At 39.0% G+C, this 21,368-nt stretch overlaps 1 protein-coding gene across 14 annotated transcripts in view; it reads right to left on the bottom strand.

The window, feature by feature from the left end:
* Positions 1–21,368, bottom strand: part of EHBP1 (EH domain binding protein 1) — a 207,987-nt gene that overhangs the window by 49,897 nt on the left and 136,722 nt on the right. For 10 of the 14 annotated variants that reach the window (XR_009277165.1, XM_058834762.1, XM_058834763.1 and 7 more), the window contains exons 14-15: positions 20,906–21,049; positions 3,323–3,470 (exon numbers count right to left, since the gene is read on the bottom strand). Coding sequence is in view for 13 of the 14 variants with exons in the window: in XM_058834762.1 (XP_058690745.1) it covers positions 3,323–3,470; positions 20,906–21,049 (292 nt within the window). In the remaining variant the exon portion in view is untranslated. The remainder of the gene's footprint in view (positions 1–3,322; positions 3,471–20,905; positions 21,050–21,368) is intronic. The other 4 variants (XM_058834765.1, XM_058834768.1, XM_058834773.1 and 1 more) reach the window with 2 other exon arrangements.

The following is a 21,368-nucleotide window of genomic DNA, read 5'->3' as shown; positions in this document are numbered from 1 at the left end:
GTGAAGGATTTGCAGCTGACTGCATCAATTTCTAGATTAAATGAAAAAGGAATAATTTTCCTAATGAAGCAGAAGCATTGATGGGGGCTGGATCACGTTACTGGGAGAAGCTGCACAAAAAGTACTCACTCTTCAGGGAAGATATCTCCAGCCTTCAGCATTTCCTCTGGGAAGTCCTGAAGGCTTGTGGATGTTGAGATATTTATTTACTTTCAGGTACAGAGTTCGCTTTAAGGCTACAGGATGTGACAGGAGCCTGTGCACAGCAATAAAGGCAGCAAAGGCGGGGAATGGAAGAAAAGCAGAGTTGAAATACTGGTTCCATGTACAATAAATCTGATGTCAGGACAAGAAATTACAGCAGTAACTGTTGACAGATAGAAATACTGTCTACTAAAAATATTAAGGACCTAACACTTGTTCCATGAGTTGGAGACTGAGCATGATGAGTAAGGCTGTGCCACCATGCACATTCCCTGAAGATCATTGCCTCAGAAGTGAAATCTTGAACATACCCTGTCCGAGCCACCCCTGGGTCCGAGCCACTTCCTCACACCAATGCCAGCTCAAATAAAGGATGGAGATGTGCCAGAGAGTAAAGAAAACACACCACCCAAATCTGAGAAGAGCAGACGGGTGTTCCACTGCTCAGGGACAATTCCTAGATAATATGTCAATTCCTTTGTCCCACTGCTGCTAGGAAAAGGGGGGATGTTTGGATCTCTATCTCGATACTGTCCCTGGATCCATCTCAAGGCATCCGCTTATCAGCCTGAAGCTAGTAGGACATCTAATAAATTTGAAGCTGCCATCCCAAACCCTCTGGCAGTTGGCAGGAAAAAGTGTTTTCTGTCTCACATGCCAAATAACCTATGAAAAAGACTAGATTTCATAGCTGGGGATGCTGCTTATCCAGAAAAGTTTCAACTTGCCGTAGTCATTTGAGTTTCTCAGACCTCGGTTAAATAAAGCCTTTTAACAAAGAATATTGCACCAGTGCCAAAGCATGAAATTCTTAATGAGCATATAGAAACAATGAAAGAGATCATGCTTTTACCTACAGTTGCAAGGAAGAAGTTACTCTTTAAAGACTCCAGAATCCCAGAGCTGAAAAGTCACTTTTTTTCTGAAATAATTGAATTGAGAGTAAAATTGTTTAGTACATTCCCTTTCTGTAAATCAAAAAGTAATTGCAATCAATGCAGAAGAAGAGATTAATGATGTATAATGGACAAGAGAGCTTGGAAGACACAAGATAATAAGCTTGTCTTGGGTATTGTGTAGGGAATACAGGACTCTGCACAATAAAAATGTGAATGCAGTTAGGGGAAACATTCAAAGTCCAGTAGTAATAAGGAGACTGTCTATTAAATCCTCATTTTTAGTGGAAATTGAAAAACTAAAAAGACTGAATCCAGAAGTAATTTCAATTAATTTGGTCTGTTAAGTGTTGGTGCCATTTCACAGAACTACTACATTTTAGAAGAATTAATTTCTTTAGGGGAGATTTGGTGTAGCACCTGAAAATACCAGTGGTGTGGTAGAATAATGTGGAAGATGTGCCATAAGGAAAGATTTTTCAGGAGGAGGAAGCAGAAGAAAATGCTATAAAATGCACACTGACATAAAAAGAGAGATAAAGCAAGACAGGGAATGAAAACTTTAGGTCCAAGAGAAGTTCAAATAGATTGGCCAAACTACTGTATGAATGAAGAAAAATCTAAGTAGGAAGTATAAATCAAAGCAAAAGTAGAAAGCTATGAAATTGTTGCACTGGATAAAACCCAATAGGTAGAGTGGTGATAATTTTATAAATGAGTTGTCATCAGTTCTGATACCATCTGCTCTTGTAGTAACACTAAATTCTCCGGGTGCATATGCAATCTCCCTCTACAAACACAGATTTATTTTAACATATAAGCACAGCTACCTCTCAGACTGTTTACAAATTGCATGAAGGGCAGGAAGAGCAATGGCAAAATACAGAGGAAAATATGAACAGGACAACCACATGCCAGAAAGCAGCACACTGGGATATTCAGCAAGTCTACCACTGAGTCACTGGAACAAAACAAAGTCACTGCTATCCAGCTGAGCACCCAGGGCAGAACCAGACAAAGACCTTACTCTCAGAGAAGGAAAAGCCATGTACAGGCACGATGAAACAGTGAGGAGGAAGTAATGAAATAATGTAGGATGGGGAGTCATGAACTCTGAAGAGGGATGAGGAACACCATGGTCTATATAATACCCAAGTCCTGTGTCATTTGGCTCAGCCTGTCTTACTGCCATCAAGGATATAATTTCTCTATTTGTCACAAAAGAGAGTTATGTTGGCAAACTTGGTTTATGGGGCAAAGGGTGTAAAACTGAAGACCAGACTCAAAGGGAGAGGCACAACTCACTGCTTTCTCTTTGGTGTTAAATAGAACAGAAGTGTAGGGCTTAGGGTGCGGTAAGACTGTATTTAAATATTTATGCATACAAAATACATGTAGTGGAGAAGAAATAAATATTTTTGTTGAATCTACATGCATTGTCAGTATCAAGCTGAATTTTCCTTACACACTGGTTTATGATTACGAGTTAGTTTGAGAAACACTATTTGCCTTAGAATGTGTAGAAGACATTAAAAGAGCAAGAAGCCTGCACTGAATCGTGTGCTCAGCACCCATTTGAGTTTGAGTGACACTACATTACTCCAGCTCATAGCACTGGCAGGTATATGAATTTTAATGGTATTTCAAAGTCAGTTTAATAACATTATAGCAAAATTACAACCCAAAACCTGTAAAAGCAAGCAAAAGACTTCTGTTCAAAATCAAAAGGTTGCTGCCCCCACCTCTCACTGGCCACCTTTAAAAGTCTCTTCTTTTGAACACATTTAATAAAAAAATAACATGTATTTATTATTTATATATAACATTTAACAGTATGTAATAAAAAATATTTCTTAAATATTTCAAATGTTGTTTTCCCCCCAAATTACGTCCATGTTCCTATATAAAAATATATATTGAAGAACACTAACAACCATGAAATTCTAAAAAACTGTGGGTAATGAGAAATCTGTAAATAATGGGCCAACATGAGCTACTCATTCACAGAACATATTTTCCTTTCAATCCCATGTATGCTTTTCTTTTAACTGTTGGAAATTAAGTGACACAACGTAGATTTAGGAAACACATCTATGGCCAGGTCTTTTGATATGTTCACCTGATGAACAACAACGTTTTGAAGTGTGAATAAAAGTGATGCCCAAAAAGGTCTCTGGTTTCTAGGTTGCCATAGGAATAAGATACAAGGTTCCTCAGCTCACCTCCAGATGCCTTTGACCTTTCTTTCAACTTTTCTGCAGCCATTTCAGTGTAGCTGGGAAGTTCTGACATCTTCACTCCAGATCGAGCTTCTGCTATTAGCTGACGAGCTCTCTCTCTCAGCTGCCGACGCCGCTCTTCATCTTGCTGCTAAGATATATTGAACAGTTGCCAACTCAGTAATTGACAGAAATGCAATTTCATTCTCAATCTGATCATCATGATAGGAACTGGTTTACAGCATGGTGCTTGGCCCACATTATAAATAGGACGCTCGATATCAGTTGGGTGTCACACCACAATTTTTAAAGACATCCATGCGTCAGATTATTTTTTTTTTAAGCATTCCCCAAATTATTACTGCATTAGAAACCTGATGATTTTCAATGTAAAGCTTTTATAAATTATGTTCTACAAAAACACCTTGATGAAAATTTGCAGACACTTTAGTCTCAAAGTAATCACACCCAACGAGTGATTTGAGTGAAATTTTACCGTGGCTACTAAATTGAATTACTCTTCTGAGTAGCATTCTGTCACAAAACTGAACTGAGAAGCCAGATATTTATCTTGGTTACTCCAAGCACCAAGTTGACTTCAAAGTATAAAGTGGCATCAAATCTGAGGCATGTTCTTTGACTTCATTGGATAAATTTCTTTATAAAAAAAACCCAAAAAACAAAACCCTAATGAAAATTACTGATAGAACAATAGATGCTCTCACAGCAGAAAAGACTTTGCATCTCTTTAAAACATCCTACTATTGGGGGTTTGATCAATAATTAAAGAAATCATACTGGAACCATGCCAGACTGTGCTGTCCCACTAAAACTCATAACTTAGAAGCATGATGTTTCAGTTACATAAATAAACAAAGTCCTGCAGTATGAAATTCTGTAAAAGACTAAGCCACCATGATAAAAAAAACCTCATAAAAAGATGGGTTTAAATATATCTATAAGGCTCCACGGTCTCCATAAGGGAAACCTTTTCAGTTTTCACCTTAAGGATGGAATTTTTTGCAGAGTTAGGCCTGTTTTTCCTCTTCCTCAATATCAGAAATTCTCATGAAGTTCAACAAAGTCAGTGCTTGGCTTAAATCTAACCTGCCAATAAGTTTATGTATTGTTGACATAATGACCTGGATAAATCCCAGGTATAGGCTGTTGACCTGAACTAAATAGAATATAACAAACTGCCTAATTTTGGAGAGCCATTCTGGCAGCCATCCCACCAACCCAGAAACTTGAGCATCCCACACCTGCAGAGCCTGGTGAGAGCTGTTGCTAAGTGCTATTTAGTTTAAGCAATCATTAATAAAACAAGCGCAAAATACTAATTAGGTACATTTTATCCATTTCCATGTAAATTGTTTGTTTGTAGCTATTTACTCAGCATTGTTCCCGGCACAATAGAAAAAATGCAAATGACTGAATCAGAATGCAGCCCTAATGGGACTTTCTGTTTATAACCATTAGCCCAGAGGTGTGCTGTAATTCAATCCTCAAGCAGAAAGATTTAGCCTCATTAACAGCTTGCATGGGCAGGTTACAACTCATAAAACCCTACAGTAAACAAAGTATATGGACACAGCACAATATCTTGCCTCTGAGTGACAGAGTCCCGATTCCCTATCAGATTGCCTTGATTTACTTTTCTCCTAATATCCTCCCCTGGAAAGACAATTCTGCCTGAGCCCTGCGAGGCAGCGGGATGGCACATGGGCTTTGTTTGCTTTCTCACCCTTTAACTTCCCAGAAGGCACAAAGCAACAGTTCTATCAAAAATTTATTTGGTAAAGTACACATTAGAAAGACAACTGGAAAGCTCACCCCCTTCCCCCCCCCCCTGCAATATAATAGATCAATTTAATTTAATTTCCAGCCAGCCAACTGACACAGCAAATGGTTTTATTTCAACCCACAGTATTTGGTAACATTAATTACATTGAATTTTACTTGAAGTAAAACTGCTAAAATCTCTAAAATTCCTAATTCCTTGGATATAGGAACTTGTGGTCTTAAATGACTTCTAAGAACAAATGTACAAAATTAAGGTTTTCATGTGGTTTAACGTCAAACAATTTAATCTACTTCAGCACATGTAATTTAAAATAGGGCCAGTTACGTGTTTGTGACAAAAATGCCCTAAACTGAGCTGTCTGATTTCTCCCATCTCCTTTCCTCCCCTTCTCCTGAAAGAGAACTTGTATCCTGAATTATTAGCATAGTCATTAACATCCTGGGGATCTCCAAGCAAACACAGATTATGGTGGCTTGTGTTTGTGCTGATTAAGCCAATCATCACCAGCGGATAAGGGAAAAACCAGCCTAGTTCTTGCTTAAATTCAATTCAGGTATTTGAACCCTCGGTTACTGAGCTTGGCAGAAGAATCACTGGTAAGAAGGAGCAATGAAACCGAGAGCTGAAAAAGTAGATGGATTAAGTTTTGAGGTACAGAAAAATAGTTAAATGGCATTTCAAGCTGGAATTTGGAAAGGAAAGCACTTGAGAGAGGTACAGAGGCATGAACAAAAAAAAATAAATATAATAAAACAACCCAGGAGATATGAAAAGAAGCACTGCACCAAGAAAAGACCAAGCAAACACACATCCAGTGACTTATTTTTCCCTGTACAGCTGAAAAGAAAACTCAGTAAAATCTTCCACCCTCTGACACGAATCTGACATGCCAGAGACATTACAGTTTTCTTTGTTATTTCCCCCCAACTATTTTGTAATGGTTTAAAGATCTGCCATGCAGATGCACAGTGAGGAAAACTTCACTATTTAAGGACAAACTCTTCACGAATAAGTAATGTAATTCCTTGTTTCCCTCCTATAAAAATGTATTGGTATGCAATTTTTATATTTCACAGTTCACTGACATCTCGGCAAGCTTTCTTCCACTGCTTCAATGGTGCTACTTTTAATTTTATCCTCCTTAGTCCTAGTAATTAAAGTGATCAGCAGTGGCATCCCAACGGCTTTGACACAGCTACAACCCCCTAGCTGACTCCGGCTTTTAAGGGAAAGGGGAAGAAAAAAAAGGACGGGAGTTTCATTTCACTGGAACAAGAAAATCAAGCTTCTCCAATCCTCAACTTTATCCAATTGTTCTTTCAGCAGCCTTTGGATCTTAAGAAACAAATAAAAATGGCTGCCATTAGGGGGTCCTGTTTGTACTCGCCGCAGACGGCAGTGACTGACATTACTTTGGCCAAAAATTATGCCGTGGATTTGGGAAGGTGAATTCAAATGTGAAACACTGGCAGGGCAGTTTCTGAGATCATTACCCAGCCAGCTGAGAGCTGCCCAACTCAGGAAAATATTGAGAGTGGTGGAGTCTTTCAGGGCAAAAAACACCCCCACACCCCCTTAAAAACCATCTCCTTAAATGACTAAAAATTTTGCAATCTTCTCACATGAAAAAGAAAAAAAAAAAAAAACCACAAAACCTCTGCCAGGGATTTTCAGTCCTCCTTTGGTAGAATTTTGGGAGGATCCAAACTGACTTTACACCCGAATTCTGATAATGTATCATCCTTTCACTATATTAAAAAAAAAATTAATCTGGAGAACTGCATTTGTTTGACATTCAAAAAGTAAATTCTTTACTGTGCCCATAAACTGGGGGACAAAAGTAAAATTTAAAAAATTTGGGAACGCACTTATAACCCACAGCAACAAAATCAAACCAGAATTGTATGAGAGGGAGCGATTCCTGAAGCTGTAGGTTTCAAAATGGTTCGTGGTCAGCCGTGAGTGCACAGTACATCTAAGAGAAAGAACCTGACTGCCACCTCTTTCATCATTAGACAGGAAGAACGGCTCTGTTATTAGCCATTCAGAAAGAAAGACTTCTGTGCTTGTCCAGAGGCAAGGATTACCAAAATGTACCTATTCAGTTAGAAGAGAAGACAGAATAAAAAATAAATAAATAAAATAAATAAATAAAATTACACGAGCTTTAAAGGTTTGAGCAGGCTGGGTTGTACTGTGACCTTGATTGGCTCTTGTTTGAGTAAATAGGATTTGGGATGAAACATTAAAACTGTTTAGCAGATCTTTTCAAACCATTTCAAACTTTTCTTATGTTGGTTTATAATATAACCAGACATGCTTGTAAATGGCCACACCTGCTCATTCCTCTGGGGATGGCCTGATCTCTGCCTTTGCTAACAAAGAAAGGACGGGAGAAAAAAAAAACAGCCTTTCTTGTTGCAAAACAGAGTGGAAAGTCAAAATCTTTCTCAAGTTTGTCCCATCTGGTCAGATTAAATCTCTGATCACCCTGGGGATCACATTTATGTTTGGTCTCTACCACTGCTTCAGAACAGCTCAAAATACACAGGTAGTGAGCAAAATATGGATTGCTAAGCAAGGAACACTCGGCATAAACAAAAGTGGCTTTGGATTTCTGTGGCTATTCAGATCGTAGGAGGTGGTAAGCAAAGACAGACATAAACATCTTGGGTATTTTCTGCCTTCTGCCTGGTGTCTACATCAGCTACCTCACTATCCATAAATTGCATGTAGCTTGAAAATATTTTTTCATGAATGCATATCACAAAAACTATCAAACTGCTTAAGTAGCTATTGGCTTAGGAGCTATGGCACCGATACACTGATGAAACTAGACAGAATGAACACAGAAGTAGCTCAAAGTCTAAAATCGGAAGAATCACAAACAATATCTTAACAAAGTTGTCCCCCTTAAGAAAAAAAAGCTCCCAAAATTCACAATAAAATGGGGTGGTGTGGCTGTAAAATGGAAAACATCTCCTTAAACCAAGGAGGCATTTTTAAAGAAGTAGCCAGCAATTTCGTCTATTTTTATTTTTTAATTTTAAAAATTATTTTATGTTGTTCTGGAAAACCTACAATTCACTAAGTACACTATTTCTGTGTGAAGAACGGTGGCTGTAGAAAAACAATCCACTGATAATTTAATTCCTTGTGTCATTGTGAAACTGAAAAACTCTTAGTTTACTGAATGGGAAAAAAAAAATATTTGAAAAAAAGAATGTCTGACTAAGTAAGTATCACCTTGTGCTACATCCAAGGCCTCTTGCTGGTTGTCTGGCTGCTCTTTTGTAGGCAAAAAGGAGCTGAACGCTCTCTGGCTCCTTAGATCTGGTCCAACAAATGCACTGCCAGTCATGCACACGGATCCAGCTTAAAACCCAGTGTGAGCCTAAAAGAAGCTAGTCAAACTGGCACCTACTCATGCAGAAGTAGATAGATTTGTCATGACAGGCTGATTATTCAATGTAAAGAAACAGTTTAGCTTTTCTAATCTGGTACAAATACATCTTTCTCAGAGAAAAAAGTAAAAGGTCTAACAGTTCAAGTATTTATAAGTAAAGAAACCAACAAAAAAATTGTAACGTCAAAGTGAACCACAGGTATTTGTGCTGGAGCATTCTGCTAAACAGCCCCCAAGTTCTATTCAGATAAATAAGATTTAACCCATTTAACCATTTCGGAGCTGCACATCTCTCTGACAGAGGTGATCTCATCTGTTTCACACTGCACTTGGCTCCACGGCAAGTTTCAGGGGCAGGCTGAGATCCCCAATTCCAAAAACACCTTGTGTTTTCCTTCTGTCGTCGCTCGCTCGCGCTGGTGCAGAGTGCGCGCTGCTCTCCCAGAGAACCCTGCGAGGGCAGCCCTGCCGACCACAGCGCTCCCAGGAAACACCACTGAGAAAGTTGAGCTAAACCAAAAGCAGAGACAAAGGCCTCCACTAATTTCTTTCCTGGAATTTTCCCCGCTTAGGCAAGTTTGTGCTCTCCCCCATCCAGGAAGTATAATTAAGGTCAACAATCACCTAAGGTGCTGGGATCCATGAGCTTGTTCTGCCTGTCATCGTGACTGTCAGCGCTATTGGCATGACCCCCAAACAGGGGCTGAAGCATGCAGACTCAGAAATATCCTACAATAGTGCCATCATGCAGACAGGGCAGAACGTCTGATCCGAGATGAACAGGCTAAAGATGGAGTTTTCTGTGCCTTTCCACAGCTGAGTTACAGACAGAAGTTAAGAAAGCTGCTTACTCATTGTAGGAGTCAACATTCGTCGAGCTCCACTTAAGGGATTTTCTCTTGTGTAAACTTGACTTGATAATTTAAAAAAAAAAAAAAAAAAAGAAAAGAAAAAAAGAAAAAAGGTAGTGTTATGAAACAAAGACTTTTGGCAAGTGTATGGGATGCGTAAGCTGGAGAGCAGCATCTCTCAGACTGCCATCCTGGGAAGCTTCCTCCTCGGGCGGGCAGCCCCGCGCCAAGGGAGGGGACGTGCCCTCCTGAGGAATGCTCCCGGGTCACTCCCAGCCGAACAAAGCCAGCGGGCTGCAGGGAGCCTCCGAAAGTTGGTTTTCCTCCCCCCGCTTCTCTCAATTTTTGGGGGAGGGTAACGAGATCCCTGTCTGCTTCTATGTGATGAGAATGAAAAGAACAAGTGCAAACCCTACATCTCCCTGGACCCTATTTTGCTGGTGGTTTGTTTTTTTAAAAAAGTCCTGCAAACTGCTGGCAGGTTTTTTTAATGGAAAATACCAATCGCCTAAGATCTATACCTAGCCTTTTGCCAATAATGAGAAAACTTCACCTTCTGTCCCCAGCAATTCTTAGGAAATCTTTTGCTGTTATTCCTACAAATCCAATTACAGATTGTTGAGTAGCTAGTGGAGTAAGCTTATTGAGGAGTGTCACATCACTAAGTCGTGCGTATGTGTTTCAGTTTGTAATGTGGTCTGAGCCGCTGTAGAGGTGTCAACTTAAAATGCAAGTAAGTAGCAGAACAGGGCTAATCCCAGCCACTACTCCCCTGCAGCCAAATTGTAGCGCAATGAATGACAGTGGAAATGCAAAGATGCCACTGTGCTTATCACACACAGCCAGATGGTGGACCTGGATCAATGCACACATGCCACGATCAATGCATTTGATAAAGAATTAAGAAGAAAACTGTACATGTTATCAAAGAACTTGTACATGGCATAATTATGATTCTGCATGTGCTTACTGATGATATTGGAGACTCAGAGGCAGGTGATAATGAAACTGATAGGAAGAAATAGCTTAAAGGCTACAGCATATGGCCTCAGCACTAAGAAATCTTGTCAAATAGTTCAGAAAGCTTTTTTAACTGTTATTACAGGCTGCTCATAGTGCAAGCTGGTGGCAACGTTTTAATTTTTTTTAAACCTGAAATGTCAAAAAGTTACAAAAGCTGTACTTTTCAGAATGGTTCAGAAAATAATTAAGATGCTATTGTGTTTTAAACATGGCAAAAAAACTACAGGTAGAGAGAGCATTCACAATTTGGGGGTGGGGGGAGTAGCTGGGCATTTAAAAATACATATACAATTTTGTGATTTCTGAATAAATGCATTTGGACTTAGAGGGAGCTTGTGGTGGTTTAAGGAATGTATCTTGGTAGCAATTTGCATCCAGAACGCCAATTTCTACAGATACAGTTTCAATATTGTCAAAATTTCGGTATTATCAAAATGTATCAAAATGTACTCAACATCAAACGATCGAGTATTTCCCTGTTCGCATTTGTACTCTGTCAGCCGAGTTACAGACACCTTGCACGTGAAAGAAGGCAATTAAAGATTTGTAGAAAATAAAGTCTAAAGTAATAAAAAAAATTTTATAATGTATAAAAGGTACCTAAAATACAAATTCTCATGCTCCAGTTGATAGATGAGCTGTCTAATCAACGCCTGGACGTAACTTAAGTGCTCTCATTAGTGTGAAGACCTTCAGGCTAAATAAGACTAAATCCCTTAAAAATTGCTTCTGCAATAGAAAAATCCCCCTTACCATTTTCCTCTGCCTAAATCATATCAATTAAAAAGAGAGAAGGGGAGGGAGGCAGAGAGAGAGGCATTTTCACATGACTTTGTTTTAACTGACACTCAAAAATCTATCTTCTGAATCCAATTTAAAATGTCTCGGCAAAAAAAAAAAAAAAAAAAGTTCATTAGCAATCAAAGAAACAAAAAAAATCACCCCGAGTTTAGTTTCTCTTTCACTTTGAACCTGAATCTTTACTCAGCGCTAAGGTGCATAATGCCCATTGAATCCTTCACCGTAACTTCTTTTTTTCAACCCCAAACGTTTAATCAGCATTGCAGTTTTACATTAAATGATAAAATTTATCGAAACGATCCTCCAGAAGAGTGAAGCGCTTATTTTATTTTCAGCAGGCCGAGGAGGGACGTTCTCCACCTCCCCCCCGCTCCCCGCCAACCCCCGAATTTCAATTTGTCCTGACAAACCATTGGGTATTAAATTCTAAAGGCACGCAGAGTGCATAAAGAACTGATGGCTTGATTAGCTCTTGTGGTGCAATTGAAGGAGCTGTCTCTCTCCCCGCTTCTCCATTTTGAGAAACACTTTGATCTTCGTTCAAGTCAATTCATGAACATCAACTGACAAGACTGCATGAAACACCCCAATGGTTAGGCCCAAACTCGTAGCAAACTATTTGGTTTCATTAAGGCTTTAGGAGAAGTGACCAGTGACAGTCCTTTCATTCAGAAGCCAACAGGCAAGTGACTATTTAAAGTTTAATGTGCACAATGTACTGCTGAAGGCCACTACACCTATAGTCAGTCACTCAAGTATGAATGCCTTTACCTACTATTTTGTGACATGTGAACTGCTAAGTGCAGCTGCAGTCTCATTAATGCATTCGCCCAGATTTGTTTGCAGGACTAAAAAGACGATTCACAGAATTTCTAGTGAGAGAAACAACTGTATCTTCAAAGGAAGGTAGAACAGCAGGTGCTACGTAAAAGCCAGCGATTAAAAACAGATTGTGTTTTTAAATGCAGTAATTTACTCGAGATTTGCACAGATTTAGCAGAAATGTTATCTGTTCTGGTTGAAAATATGAAAGAATTTGAGTCACATCACCCGCAAAGCGCAGGGTGTTTGGCCTGGTGTCGCGCTTTGCTACAGTACACTACTTACACATCACTCTTCCCCTTTTTCAGTGTCCTCTCCAAAGAGTCCCACTTCAAAGAGCTCATTTTTGCACCAGTTCCTGTCAATGCAGGTCAGAAACACTAAAGTGGAAAGTGGCTGCAGTGCCGTGGCACAAAGAGTCTCCGCGGCTGAAATCAAACAAAGCCCAATTAAACTAATCATAACGTCCCAGTGAACACAAGGAAGCTCACCTGGTATTTCTGGACTTCTTGTGTGAATTCCCAACTCTACTCGGTACTTGGTACTATAATTACCCTGACCAAAATACTGTGAAATTACTGCTCTGATCTACTAATGGCTGCAAAAAATCCCGTCGCTGTGGTTCCATGCCAAGGGGCCGTAGCAAGGTGGCGCAATGCTTTCTGACAGAGACGACAACTTCGAAAAACTCAAAAGGGAAAATTAACGGGATGTGGTTTATGTTGCCAAGGACTGTTCATTAATTACCAATTTAATCACTGCTGGAGGCATGACATTACAAAAATCTGGCTGAAAGTTCTAATAGATTATGAAGACCACCTAAGAAGAGTGACCAAGAAATGTACAAAACAATTAATACTGTTTCACTGCTATCAAAGACACTCAGATTATTTTACATCAAGTGAAGCAAAAGAATTAGTAGCTTCACAGTGCCACCACTAGGAACTGTAAATACAATGGCACACAATTAGTAATGCACATGTGACTTTTCGTTCAAGGCATATATCCTTGGGAAAGCCAGAACACGATAAGGAGAACAAAAGAAACATTTTTAAATGAAATGAATAAAGATTTTAACTCTACCCTTGTGCATGCTGAGCAATCACAGAATAGGCAATGCAAAATACAGCTCTAAGTAATGGCGATATCATCCTGGGATTCACAACACCGTGTACTGAACATCCACACGGAAAACGTCCACAGCTATTAGCAGCGATAGAAAAAGAGCATTCCAGGGGCTGAGAAACCCGGGTCTCACTCTGCACACAAAGGGATAGCTCTGAAACACAGACTTTTTGTCTCTTTTTTTGCTAATATTTATAAACGAATAGAAGACGCTACAATTTTGGAACTAATTTTGTTCAGATGATCTTAAAATTCCATTAATAAACTGCCAGCTTATTTTCTGTCAGCGTGCAAGTTAGTGGTACGGCTGCAGACTGTGCAGCACCTTGAATTTACAGCCACATAATAAATAAATTTATACATTTAGGCCAGATCCTTAACTGGTGTAAAGAGATTCATCTTATAGAAATAACAGCAATAAAAATCAGCTGAGAAGCTCAAGCATTTGTATCTTAAACTGTAACTGCTAACATTTGTCGTGCATTATCAAAGGTTATGCTTTATCCAGGAAATCCTTCCTGCTATAAAACTGATGGTGCATACTAATTCTTCTTAAAAATTAGTTTACTTGCTCTAATTGATTTCTTTTCCTGGCTATGTCAAGGACTTGTCTACAGCAATATTTTTGTACAGTGAAATATCACAACTTCATAGTAAGAAAGTGCTTAAACAGACCAAATATGAAGCCAAAAGATGTAGAACCCTTTTGGAAAGTTACAGATTATTTTTATTTTTCATGTATTGAGGAACATTAAATAAAACAAGTTGCTTGTTCCTGCCATCAAGGAACTGAGATCAGACTATCTCAACCTTAGCGTGTCACTATAAAGAAGTAAATACCAGGTCAGCTGTGGGTTTGAAGTGTTCAGTGAGCAGGTCTGACCCCCAGTTAAGGGAAAAGTATATTTTTAAAACAACTATAAAACTTGGAATGCTCATGAAATGTAAATACTCTATTGCATAGTCTTATCAGCTTACACCATATTTAACCACTTTATAGTGGCATACAGGCAAGACATATAAATGAACAACAGGGAATAAGTTACCAAAGCTCAGGGATTACCAAAATAATGTTCAATCTTTTTACCAATTAGATGGTAACGCCTTCTTTATAATCTTGGGAAGATCTAATGATCATATCTAAATCTGGTTGCAATTATCAGCATGACAGACTAGTCTTTTTTCAATCAATATTTTCCAATTAATATTAAAAGACCAAGGTTGCCACCTGCAAAGTCCTACACCTCAGTAAATTCATGCTAGATGTTTAATTAATAAAGATCAGTTTTTTAATCTATTTTTTTAAAGAAAAACAAGATAGGAATAACTTGAAAGTATTTCCTTTAATGAATTAACATTACCACCTCAATTACACACATTTATTTTCCAGCTGAGGAGACTTCAAAAAATCCAGCAGTGAACTGGATACCTTTCCTAATGCAGCAGAAGTAGGGATTCTGGTTTGACACAGAAAAATACTAAATGAAGCTATTTTGTACTCATTTTCAAGAACCTGAAAATACAATTGGAGGAAAGAACACTCACATTGCTACCTTGAGTTTAAGGCATCTTTCAATCAAATTGAAATATTCTATTTTTGCTGTCTACTCAGAATTTGCTTTCGGTACCATTCCATGCTGGCTACAGTTTTCTTACCGGAGATAAGTTTGGACAGTTTGGACCTCATTAGTTCAGAGGAGCAGCAGATTATTGCCAGACACAATCAATAAATGGGATAACTTATTAAAGTGCTTTTTTTCTGAGCATTTAAAATAATGTTTTGTTTTTATTTTATTGCAGTTAGCATATCTGGTATCTGTGCAAATGTATGCAACCAAAATTAAAGATCATAAAAACTCATCTCCTTTCAGATTCTGTCAGTTTCTGAAGCCTTTCTAAAAAGAACTTCCATTTCCACTAGTCCAGTGCATGCAAAAAAAAAAAAAAAAAGTTATCATTTTGCACTCAAATATTTATGAAAATGAAAAGTAATGGGCACAACAGATTGACACCTGAAGTAGAAAGAACTTATTAAAAATGAATTAGATACAGCTGCAACAAGTCCTTTGAGCAAGGGAGCAATAAAAAGCAGTATTCTGAGCAAGGAGAAACAATCTCACAGCACAGCCATTCCTCTGCCCTCTGCGCACTGTGTTCGCTTGGAGGAAACAGTTTTTTTGGTCAAGTACTTTGTATCTGCAAAATCTACTGAAAGAGTTAAACTTAATTGCCACTGCTCTTTCAAATCTTTCTTTTTTTATTTTCAATACATACACTTTGAGGCAGCTACTGCTGCCATTCAACTTGAATAAATATAAAATAATGGTACCAGAGATAATTAAACCCAAATCTTTCTCTGTACAGAAAGCAGGGTAGCAACAGTTGCACTTAAGCACGGCAGCAGCCTCAAGATTACTCTCCAAACCTCCCCCCCCTCCCCAAAGTCAGTTTATATTATTCTTTTTTTATTTTAAATTCTTACTGTTCAAATGGAGTCCCTCACAATTTTTAGTGTAGGTGTACTTGAATGCTGTTCTGAAGAAAGAATTACTATTTTCCTATTTCACAAAAGGCAGAAGACAGACTGATTCCCTCCAGGTATCGTGCTATTGAACTCCTGTATCCCAGAATCGAGGTAGATCCTAAGTATGCAAAATTTTTGGCCAAATCCATATATAGGTGGCCCAGTCCTGCACCTAAATTCACCAAGGAGGAACCCTTAGCTCATGCAAAATCCAGATAACTTCAGAAACTATCTGTAGCCCCTGGTAGGGAGAAAAACACATCCTTTGCCAGATTAGCCCTATTTTTCATGAATTCCATTAGATACAGCATTCCTTGCTAAAGCCGTCTACCTTACAAAAACAAGTTAAAAGAATTTGACACAGGATTTAGGGGATGCCAGAAATAAAGCTAGTGGGCATAATCCTAATTTTCATCCTGCTCTGTAGCCTCTAAAACAAAGTCTTGTTGTGGCACCACCTTTTACTTTCACTATCTCCTGGTCTTCAGCCCAGACCTGAGCTCTACCCAGTGGTGTTCAGTCCTTTGGTTCATTTTCACTGTTCAATATGCAGGCCCATCAATACATAGCATTATTATTTACACCACAATATTCAAATCTTGCTCTGAAGACAGAATTGTTAACTTCTTGGTTTCTTTCTACAGTGCCCACCTCTATGGTATTTAAGAGCCTCGAGAGCATTAATCACATTGCCTTCTCACAACAAGCCGTGGAGGAGTTATTACCCTGCTCTTCTGATGAGAACTGAGACGGAGAGATCCAGCTAAAAGGATCTATCACTGGGTGCTTGCTCTGGGAAGCCTATTACTTGGATTTTTTTTCAGTATACTAAGCTTTCATACAGCCCTTTATATGTCTCAAGCACAACTCCGATTGATTTGCCTGACAGATCTGGATGCTTAATGTATCTGCAAATCAAATCTTTGCCTCAAAGCAATCCAGAAAGGAAGGACACACAAATAGTGACCACCTGGAGGATGTTTGGCTCAAAAGATTTAGTGGCACTGATCAGGAACTCAGGTAAAGGCAGAAATACATTTAATTCTTTTCAAGCACCTTAACCATGACCTCATCTTTTCACTCCTCGCAGTCCCTGCTTCATTTGTCATACACCTTCCAATTTCTGCAATCAAAAGCACAGGGGTCCTCTGGACAAACAGCCTTCTACATCACCTCTATCCTCTGAGGAAAATGAGACACAATTGCTTTGGGGAAAATAGTATGTGATCACATAATTAAAGACTACATCATAATGCATAAACACAAAGGAGGTTAATTAAAGTTGCCTGTGCATTTCTTAACTCCTAATTCCATTCTCTGTAATCATGCTGACTCCCATAACCATAGCCATTTGAGTTTGGAGAGTAAATGGCAGCTGCAGTAAATTTCCATTCTTTATGTGGCCCAGTCACTAAAAGAAAATAAGAAGATTTTGCCAACGGCCTTTACAGATATTTGCTGACAGCAGAGTTATGCTGAGATTCAGGAATTAGAGATTCCACCCCATGTTCTGCAGATGAGGATTCCCCTACCTGGAAGGCCGTTCAGGCCCATGACTTCTGAATATTTCCCACTCATTGTGGTCACTCTAGCCTGTGACTTTGCCGCATAGGTTGCGTAGTCCAGCTCCAATCTCCTCACCTTTCCAACATCACATTCCAGCCATGCTGCTGCTGCTAACAACCATCACTACAGGTTGATACTTTACAGCATCTGGTGGGAGCAGATATGTCCCTTCTAGCCCTGTGATATTCACCATGAGAAAAGGCAAGTTAAATAAAAATGAGTAAGCTAATAAAAAGGCTCTCCTGGTTAAAAGCTAAGTGATTACAGCTGCTATATCAGATTGCAAATGACAGAAGCATCTCGTAAAAGAGTCACCACATGCACACATACATCAAGAAAGCAAGCAGAAAGGCTGAGTTGTTTATAAATCTACCATAGAGAAAGGGATCCATGAGGGGATCAGTAACTGCTCACAGAGCTCTTAAGCTAATTCTTCCAGTCTCCAAAGGGCTGCATCAATTTTAATGACACAGCTATGATCTTCCCAAACCATGAGCATGATTTCAAGGAGGTTCTGATCAATGCAGTCTCCTCTTAAAACTTCAAATACCTGCACACATACCTCCCCGTGCCGTCTGGCATGCATACAGCTTGAGACTGAAGGCTTCCGAGAAGCACCAAATAAGCAGACATAACACTGAAAAAACCTCTACCATGCTGGAAGGAGGGAAGAAATGGGAGAAATGATAAATGTGCTCTGTGCTTAGAGGAGAAAGAGGAACACTGTCAGGTGGGGACACACCAAATAAACCTGTATTTATGGCCATGGTAGGGATTTGGAAATTTCCTCCGTGTTGCTGACCCTGAGCAGCACCACATCCCGTTCTCACCGTGGACAGTGTTCAACCCCATGCACTGAACGCTGCTCTCACCTGGACACTGGGAAAGCAGGAACTCCTGGTTCTCACATGACACATGGAAAGTGGAAACAGCAAGGCCTAGGAGATGAGACTTTTCTGAAGTCACTAATGACTCCACAGGCTTTGCTTAGCCGGGGTGACTGACAGAGCACAGTCTGAAAGACTAGCATGCTTAAAGCTCTTTCTGAGAAGGTATGAAAGAAGGTGCAATTGCAAACTTCAAGAGTTACTTTCAAAAGTATTGTCCCTGAACTATCTCTTCAAAGTTTTCTTATTTAAAATTAGATCTTCCTGTTTTAAACCATTTTCTTTTGAATCTCAATCCATCCTGAAAATGAGCCTCGTCCAATTTCCACTACTAAATGCTTATTCTCATTATCACAACTCTCATTTGGATAACACACTACTACACATTACTGCACACTGACATATACAACACTGCTTTGAGTCAAAGTTCTTATTATTAACCTTAATGACCAAAAAGCCATGAATAGAAATAAGCCTGTGCTATATGCTAACAATCAAATGAGCAATGACCTGTAGAAAACTGGCAGAACTACATCAAATGGAAATTCCTCATCTCTACTAATATCAAGTGTGTTAAAGGAAAACAGAAATCATTGTGTTTTATCTTATAGTTATATATGTTGATGCACACATGCATTCTCTTTCAGATTATTGTACATGTAGGGATATGTAAATAACATATACATCTATGTTATACACAGCTTTATATAATGTATATTATTATATACCAACTGTAAGAGTCTCCAAATCACATCTCCACAACACATTTCAGAGCTGAGGGGCTTTTGCCATTCTTATGTGACAATCAACTCAAGTCAAGAGTGCCCACTACAGTTTGCTCAGAGTGGCCAGGACCATTCATGGTTCCAGGACAGTTCTCCTTGAGCTTCTGATGGAGGCAGCAAGAAACTCTGGCTATGCCAAGCTGCCTTAAAAGATTGCCCTTCCACTTCCTGACAGCTTCTAATTCATTTTTCAGCTTCTGTAACAAATTAAATAGGGTCCCGTGGTAATCTGGCTGCCTGAACTACACAGTCCTAACTCTCACCCTGAAAACCCTTCACCATCTCCTGCCCTTCAGCTGGTTTTCATGGCCTGGACACCATCTTCATTATTGTCTAACTTCCCATTTCCACCTACCCAAGGCACCTCTTCTCTGTATGCCACTGGGGCAGCTCCTTTTACTCCTGTTTGGATTTCATTATCAAGAGTTTGAGTCTGAAAGAGAAAGTTTTGCATCCCAGTACTATGACCTGCATCAGGAGGGACTTCGATCCATAGGAGAGCAATGGTAAAAGATGCTCTTGCTGGGCAGTGTCCATGCAGACAATTTTGACCGACACTTAGGAACTTTTCTGATCTTCAAAGCTCTCTGACAAGATTGTGGTATTAACATGACTGTTTTGAACAGATTTTTCAGGGGACTCTGACCATCTTTCCAAATTTTATCTATTTTTAATATGAGTAAAACAATGCTTTGTCCAATCTAATACAGAAAAAGAGTTGAACAGGGTTTTTTTTTACATTAAAAAAAAATTTAAAAATACTACCCTGGGGCAGAAGAGCTGACAGGGAAGATTTCAGCTCAAACAATGAAATACTAGCAAAGTTGTAAAACTTTTGAAAATCGGAGCTTGTAATAAAAATTGTTAGGCAACTTTAATTGCAGTTGTTTCTGCCTGAGTAGCTGCCTATAGTAACTTTCCTCTGATGGTGTTTTCTTTATGAAAAGATAATTTAAAAAAAAAATCCAAAATGAAATTTATACTAAAATATACATATCCAGGAAAAACTTAAAAAACTAAGTAAGAAAAATTAAGTTTATATATCATTATACAAATAAGTATATAAATAAGACTTGTCTGCGTAAACAAATATATTTCAAAGTAAAATGAAGTGTCAGTCTACAGAGAGAAATTTCTACAAAAAAGGAGAACCAGCATGGATCCAAGAGAATTAAGAAAATAAAGTGAAACGTGTAAATCACTGTCTTCATTTTCTGATGGTATGATCCCATTCCTGTAAAAAGCAGAATCTGCCCCCCAGGACTTGGCTCTGAAAGGAGGGAATCTGTAAAGATTCCAGCCTTTCTCTGTAGCATTATTTTTCAGTCACATTTACATTCTCAGTTGCCAGTACAGTCTCTAACATGCAATAGTTAGAATCACAAAACCTGCATTGCAAAGGTTTGCATAAAAATTAATTAGCTTTCATCTCCAGAGAGTAGGGATCCTTCCAGGTCACCATGAAAGCCACTGGAGATGCAACCACAGCTGCTTCAACAGTGGAGCTCATTCCCCAGCTCCACTTTCCCCCGTCACCAGCATAATCAACTTTGGTGATAAAAAGGAATCGTTTCATCAACTCTTTTACAAGACTGACACAAGCAGCTCCATTCACTGCAACAACACTTCTAAAGCAGCAAGGAGCTCACATCAGAGGCTCAAGGAAATGATTTACATTAACTGAAAGAGAAGTAATCAGAAATAGCACAAATTACCTCACTATCGTTTAACAAGAAATGTTTGAGTTTCATCCCACCAGAAACTGCAGTGCCAATCAAAGAAGGTGCTCCCAGACTTCTGCTTCTAGGGAAGTGGGAGGCACCTTTCTATTGGCCATAACATCAGGAGAAACAGGTTTTAAAAGTGAGTGAAGGACACACGACACGTCAAACGCGGAGAAGAAATGTTCTGCAAGGACATGTCCCCCCCCAGTGACAGCACACACAATGCATTTTAACTCTGTAAACTGCAAGACTGGCCAATGTTTCTTACATCGTTCAGCTGCTTATTGCGGGCTGGGATGAGGGTACTGGTTAGCTGTTTATTCCCTGCCTTTAATGCTGCATCTCTTCTTGCTTGCTCAAGCAGAACTCTTGCTCGTTCTTTAAGTTCTTCCTGTCTTGACAACATACGTTGCTTAAAAATAAAGAAATATAATTAACAGCAAGGCAGCCTCAGGGTACTGAATGTTTACACAGTAGTTAATAGCCAGCAGCCTTCCTATACAATAAAGGTCAGGAGCCACATGAATTATGACTTCATGAGGTGACAGAGCACTCTGTAGAAATGAAGAGATGATCAAAATGTAAAAAAAAAAAAAAAATTTATAGGCCTTTATAATGTAAATAGGAGTTCTCTTCCTTCCCCTTAAAACTTAATTTCTATCAACATTTAATGCCTTTAAACTGCAACTGTGGAAAAATCCCAACTGGCTTCACAGAAGCCATGTCGAATA

This window comes from Poecile atricapillus, chromosome 3 (genome assembly GCF_030490865.1).
Source record: "Poecile atricapillus isolate bPoeAtr1 chromosome 3, bPoeAtr1.hap1, whole genome shotgun sequence".
Classification (NCBI taxonomy): domain Eukaryota; kingdom Metazoa; phylum Chordata; class Aves; order Passeriformes; family Paridae; genus Poecile; species Poecile atricapillus.
This window is presented reverse-complemented; position numbering and strand designations above follow the sequence as displayed.